Genomic DNA, 6,221 nt, shown 5'->3' on the forward strand with positions numbered 1-6,221 from the left:
GCGGAAATCACAATCACACACAGTGAGTTCGCGGCCCCCACGCATAATCTTCTGACGTTTAACACAAGCCAAAGATCATCGAATAACTCGGAAAACTCGTCTTATTCAAGTTCCCAGATTTATAGTCACACGGTCGGCAGTCTTGGTCTGGGTCAAAGTTCATCGACAATTTTGCTCTCGCCTAATTCATTTGTCTCCTAAGAGCCTGTTCCCGAGGCCAAAGACTTAGTGGTCACCTTAGAAAAGCGAACAAAATCGTACCTTTCTGTCGTCGTACGGCTAAAATCATGCAGAGTGCTTATTTATGGTCATATAATAAAGCACAAAAAGATAACATTTCTTGCGGTTTTAACCTGTTTTCTAATTCTTGGTAAAAACCAAAATGGCGGCCATTATTGGTGACGTCACAGGCCTTCAGCAGCACCACCACGCTAAAATATCCCTCATTTTGTTAAGAAGATCAAAGGTTTTCCACTAAAGGCAAAATCGTTTCAAATTACTGCAACATATCAAAAACTCCGGGAAGGGGTTCCATTCAGCATCCCCGCCCCCCCACCACCACCAACGCCCCCTTGTACCACAGTAGGAGTATGAATTTGCGTTTACGTTCGAGCGATAACATACCGATTATTCCTCGAACTCTACCCTTTTTACATACGGTAGTTTCCGTAGTGTAGTGGTAATCACGTCCGCCTAACACGCGAAAGGTCACCAGTTCAAATCTGGCCGGAAACATTTTACTTTTTTCTTTCCTTGGGACAAATAAGTAGAGAACGTACTTAACGGTGAGAGTATGGGTTTCGACTAAAAAACGTTAAATTTTTATTCAATACAGTTGAATTACTTACTTTGAAGTAGTCTTTTGTCGTTTCTAGTCATTTCTGCAGATCGACTTCGAATTATACGGGCAGAAATGACCAGAAATGACGAAAAAATGCTTCACTGTAACCTTTATTTAGTCGAAACTGGTGTTTCCTTTAGTCCATGGTGAGAGCCGAACTAAAAGAGAGCAGGAGCCCAGAAGAGACAAATTGGTATTTCGCTATTAAAGTCTGGGTTTGTGCATGGACTATAGAAAAGATGCATAAGACTTCAGCTAAATTAAAGTTAAATTTTTATTTAATAAACTTGTATGTAACGTTGACATGGTTAAAAATTACGCTAGAGGAGATTTGTCAGAGAAATTTTAAGTACAGTCTTATTCCGGAATACGATCTATCAAACGCACCCTTCATAAACTTCAGGGTTGAAATTAGAAAAAAAAAAAGCATTCCGTACATTTATCTAAATCCGAAATCCAAAAGAATCTCCCCGGCGGGGAATCGAACCCCGGTCTCCCGCGTGACAGGCGGGGATACTCACCACTATACTACCGAGGAATTGGGTGCATTAAACTTAGGATGAATGGGTAATGTCATGGGGAAACGCCCCATCCCACTTTAAAGTCAAATAACAGATAGATCGTCTTAACTATGACCGCCAAACTTATCCCTTTTTCCTATAATGTGGGAACAATTTACAACGGATTTTTTAACAAGCATGTTTATCAACCAACCCCTCCCCCCCCCCCCTTTCTCCTCCACCACCACCGGGTAGCAGGAAGCAAAAAAGCTCGGTCTGAATAGGAATTTTTAACTCAGTATTCTTAGAACGCTTAGAAACAGCAGTCGAGGTGAACCTTGACAACTCTGTCACTTCCTATTTTCGCATTGTTGCGTGACTATCCCTCGTTCTTTCTTTGAATATTTTCCGTTTTTCTTAAGACGAAAACTCTTGTAAAAAGCCTGGCGGTACTTCGTCAAACGCCTTGCATATACCATTGGGTTTAGAGGGGATTTCAAGTATAGCAGGTTACCAGACATAACCTGTCCAATCAGTAAACTCACTGAAGGAGCAAGTGTCCTTGCTTTGGAAATACCTATTGTCCACTTGACGGCTGAAGGCATAGCACACATGATCAGCAACGCCAGGAGGAACTCACAAACACTCACCCGGCTCGTAGATCCTCTGTTCTGTATCACGTGTTCGCTCGAAAACGATGCATTCTCTGTTCTGCATTACGTCATAAAAGTTACCTTACACTACTATATGTTACATCGATTCGAGATCCATTCTGCCTTCGAACTTTCGAGCACTTCTTTATTAGATTTGATTAGGCTTTATTCTATTTTATTTTTGCTGACCTCGTAGTCCCGTTTTACTTGAGCGTGATCGCCAGAATATGGCAAGTTTCTGCGAGTAAAAAGGCGAGCGACTGCTCTCCCGACTTTGCTTCTGCTAACACTGCATATCTGTATTTACAAGTGATAAAGAGATAGTTAAATACCTCGTTTAGCAGTTTGGTTAATTACCAGGATCTTCTACTGGTAGTCAACTGCATTTTCCACTCTCGTCATATGAGGGTAAAACGTAATATGTATGGCAGTTGTTTGATAAATGTTTTAGTAAGAGTTATTCACAGTTATTTACACAAAAACTTACACATAGCCAGAAATAAAAAAAGAAACTGACTACTTTTCCAGTTCTTTGAAGCTCAGCAAAGTAATCACTGATTGGCTGGATGGAAAGCTTACAGCATTTGACGTGAAACTTGACACTTCTACTAGTTCACCTCTGCTTCTCGTTCCAGTAGCACTTTTTGTTTCTCCCGAGTATTTCCCAGTTTTCTTGCGATAAAAACTCTTGTAAAAAGCCTCGCGATACTTCATCAAACGCCAAGCGTAAATAAATGGGTTAAGAAGGGATTTCAGATAAAACAGGTTATCAGACATAAGCTGCCCAATCAGCAAATTCACCGAAGGATTAAGTGTCTTTTCTATGGAAATTACTATTGTCCACATGATAGCTGGAGGCATAGCACATATGGTCAGCACGGCAAGGAGCATAAAATTTACGCGCACAAAGTTGCGCTGTACTTGGGTGTGTCTACTGTCTTCCCTTGAAGTAGCTTGCCCTTGAAGAGAGTTTCCCGCTGCCATCTTTTTCTTCATCAGGCGGTGTAAAAGGATGTAGAGAATAACGGTACTGACAACTAAAACATAGTTATGAACAATTATATCAAACATTTCAACGTATTGTGCGGACAAGCCCATCAAGGGGAGGCACCACAAAACTGAAGAATAGACGTAAATGGTAGAAACGCCGATCAAAACCTTCTTCTTGGTCACTAATCGAGCATACTTTAATGGAGATGAAACCACGATATACTGAGTCAAGGTAAAGGCAAAAACGATGATAAAGGAAACCGTCATGGTAGTTGATACAAATTGTTTTCCAAAAGCCATAAAGGGTGAACATTTCTTCGCCGAAGGACTCTGAAAGTACAGAAGCATAAAACAGGCAGCGTATATCGGTTCCTGAACGAAGGCGCTCAGCAAGTCAGCTATTGCTAAACCAATGAGAAAATATGTAGTGGGATTACGAAACATCTTCAGTGGGTCCACGAAGAAAGCTAAGAGAAGGCAACTGTTGGCCACCACGGTGATAAACGAAACAATGACGATAAAGATAGACGATCCGAAAGCTACCAAAAAGAAAGCGGCGTAAGGGTTTACCGCATCAAGTCCTGAGTGGATTGAATCCAGGCACAGTGAATTATTGTTTGATTCACTGTCATTTCCGTTCGGCAAGGACCTATTGCGGACCGACCAGGAATTGTTGCAAGTGAAGTTCATCTTTAGTTTCTTTTCTAGGATTAGGTACAACTGTTGTTGAGTTCACAGAGTCTCTTCTGATCTAGAATGGAACGGAGCTCTTTATACCTTGTTTACTTGCATGCAAAAAAATATATATAGAATCCCTGCCTGTTATCATTTTCATCAAAATCTTTCTTTTTTTCCATTTAATTTTATCAGGTTGTTCGATCAGTCTGTGGTATTGTATTCCTGAGGTACACTTGATTATTTTTTTCTTCTATTTATTTCTTAACTCTTAATATGAGCCTTAATCACCAGGGGTAATTGAATGAAAAAGTTAATTTAAAAGCCGATCATCCAGGCCTTATTTCTCTTGTGTTTAGGCAGTGCTGAACTTTATTTGTGAGTATGTAGTAACAACTTCAATAGAGTTAAATGTATCAAGTGAAAAAGTTTGACACGTCATCAGATTTATCGTGATATTATTAAAATCAAAGCGAAAGCACATTATTAAATCAATCTTTTTGAAGGGGTAGAGAAAGAACTTATTGATATCGGAGAATCTGTATTTCAAAATTTTGATTAACAATAAGACCCTTTAGTAATTGCAAAACAAGCCAGCTGATTTTAATTATATAATTCCCAGTATAATCTGTTCTTGAACAAGCAACACTGGTGATAATACAATTCGTGGTAAAAATAGTATTAATAGGTAGATGCAATGTCTTAAGAATACAATGCAGTAACACCTGCAATGATTCAATGGCTCAAATAATTCACCGAAAATTGTGGGGATCTTGTGATACGGCAAGGGCGACACCAATAAAAATATCACTAAAAATCTGACTTCGCATGCGCTTTTAGCTGAGTAGCGAATAATTTTGGAGGTGAAGAGAGAGAGGTCAGAATTCGAGTTCATATATGTAGTGACGAAATTATCGTCTTGCTGTTAACTTTCTCTGAGAAACTAACATTTATCATTTCGCGTTGCAGTTCATACAGGGCGGCCGTGAATTTGGTGAAAAGCTTGAGGCGCATGGAGAGTTATTGTCTTGCTTTCTAAACTTTCCTTTTATTTCCTTTTATTTTACTTTCAACTGTTACAGTCGTCCTGGAAGTTACGGAATTAATACGTTTCATAAGTTCACAGGCGTTAAATTAATTCAGCGTAAATTAACCTGCAGATCATGCAGAAATTGACGCGCCACTGAGGCCGAGCTTTCAGTTGCTCTTGCCGAAACAGTTTCACTTAACTGGTCATAAAATAGTTTCTAGCCAGCCTAAGTCGCTAATATCGTTCCTCTTTAAGATTTTTCTACGTATACCATATTTCTCCCCTTCCCTCCCATCTATTTTGATCTTCAAAAACGCATGAATAATTTCCAATTGCCGAATCCCAAGTTCGTGGGTAGAAAAATTACATGCATTTTTTTTTCATTTTTTATTTATTTTACTAACAGAGGTTATCCAACATTATAATATCTAATTTCGCAAGAACGAGAAACATCATTTAAACGGTCCTAATTAATCTATTCTCGCTTACCTTAGACTCGACACCGTATATAATATCAAAAAATCTTGAATCAAACACTAGAAATTCCACTATATATCATTTAATACAATAATTAAGAAATATACACTAATACCCGTACGTCCTAGAAATAACCCATTTCCGAGCTCAGAAAGCCGCCAATAAAATGATAACATGTCAAAATGAATTTTGTTCAAAGTGGCTAGACCCGGTGTTTCAGTAATAACACCCACTCTCTTTAAGCGCGAAATGCAAGGATGCCTCTAACATTGTAGGAAATCGTATTGTCAGTACCTCTGTATGATATAGATAGTAGTTTCCAAAAAAGGTCAGTTTTCTGCGAGATCGACGAAACCATGACAATGTTGGCATGTGGCCTATCGATTTCTCATTGATCATTGGCAATAATCAATGACTTATCAACTGACTAGCCATTGATTACTCATCGATTACACATTGATGTCATTGATGTCATTGATTTCACTGACGAGATATGCCTGACGTCAAATGTCCTAATTGGTTAATCACCGTTATTTAAAACTGGAGAGTAAAGTAGCAATTTACTTAAGACAGAAGTCACGTGACATCGCTTGAGATACTTGCCCGTTGCCCGTTGGCCATTTTCAGGTTGAGTGTGAGACTAGGTGGATGTTATTTCTGATGGCTCTATGGAAAAGATCGCTCCTTTTATGATTAGCGAAATGTTTCACTCAAAAATGGAGCAAAATTCCTATACAAAACAGTCCCATAGTGCAATTCGCCACTTTGAGGTCGCGTGGGAGACCGGATCAAGATGGTTGTCAAAGAGCATTGTGGGACTGTTTTGGGCGTCCCAAAACAGTCCCACATGGCACTTCAACAACTATCTCGACCAAGTCTCCCGCGCAACCTCAAAGTGGCGCTGAATTGGACACGACATTGACCTTGTATTAAACTTAACCAAAATATTGCCAATACAGAAAGCAAATTCCATTACAAGTGAAAGCGAAAATAGAAAAATTATAATGGTGTCTTTTCCAGTCAACACTACACCGCCCTTAGGTCATTTTGAAGTT

The 6,221-nt window shown here is 39.3% G+C and overlaps 1 protein-coding gene and 2 non-coding genes across 3 annotated transcripts; 1 reads left to right on the forward strand and 2 right to left on the reverse strand.

Moving 5' to 3' along the window:
* Positions 1-662: 662 nt before the first annotated feature.
* Positions 663-735, forward strand: Trnav-aac (transfer RNA valine (anticodon AAC)). Its single transcript has one exon. It is a non-coding gene; the product is annotated as a tRNA-Val (tRNA).
* Positions 736-1,307: 572 nt separating this feature from the next.
* Trnad-guc (transfer RNA aspartic acid (anticodon GUC)) lies at positions 1,308-1,379 on the reverse strand. Its single transcript has one exon. It is a non-coding gene; the product is annotated as a tRNA-Asp (tRNA).
* A 1,026-nt stretch (positions 1,380-2,405) lies between these two features.
* On the reverse strand, positions 2,406-3,674 carry LOC140922651 (uncharacterized). The gene has a single exon (XM_073372639.1). It carries the CDS (start codon positions 3,672-3,674, stop codon positions 2,511-2,513), a length of 1,164 nt encoding a protein of 387 aa, XP_073228740.1. The 3' UTR covers positions 2,406-2,510.
* Positions 3,675-6,221: the final 2,547 nt, after the last annotated feature.

The sequence above is a fragment of the Porites lutea genome, chromosome 13 (genome assembly GCF_958299795.1).
Source record: "Porites lutea chromosome 13, jaPorLute2.1, whole genome shotgun sequence".
NCBI lineage: Eukaryota > Metazoa > Cnidaria > Anthozoa > Scleractinia > Poritidae > Porites > Porites lutea.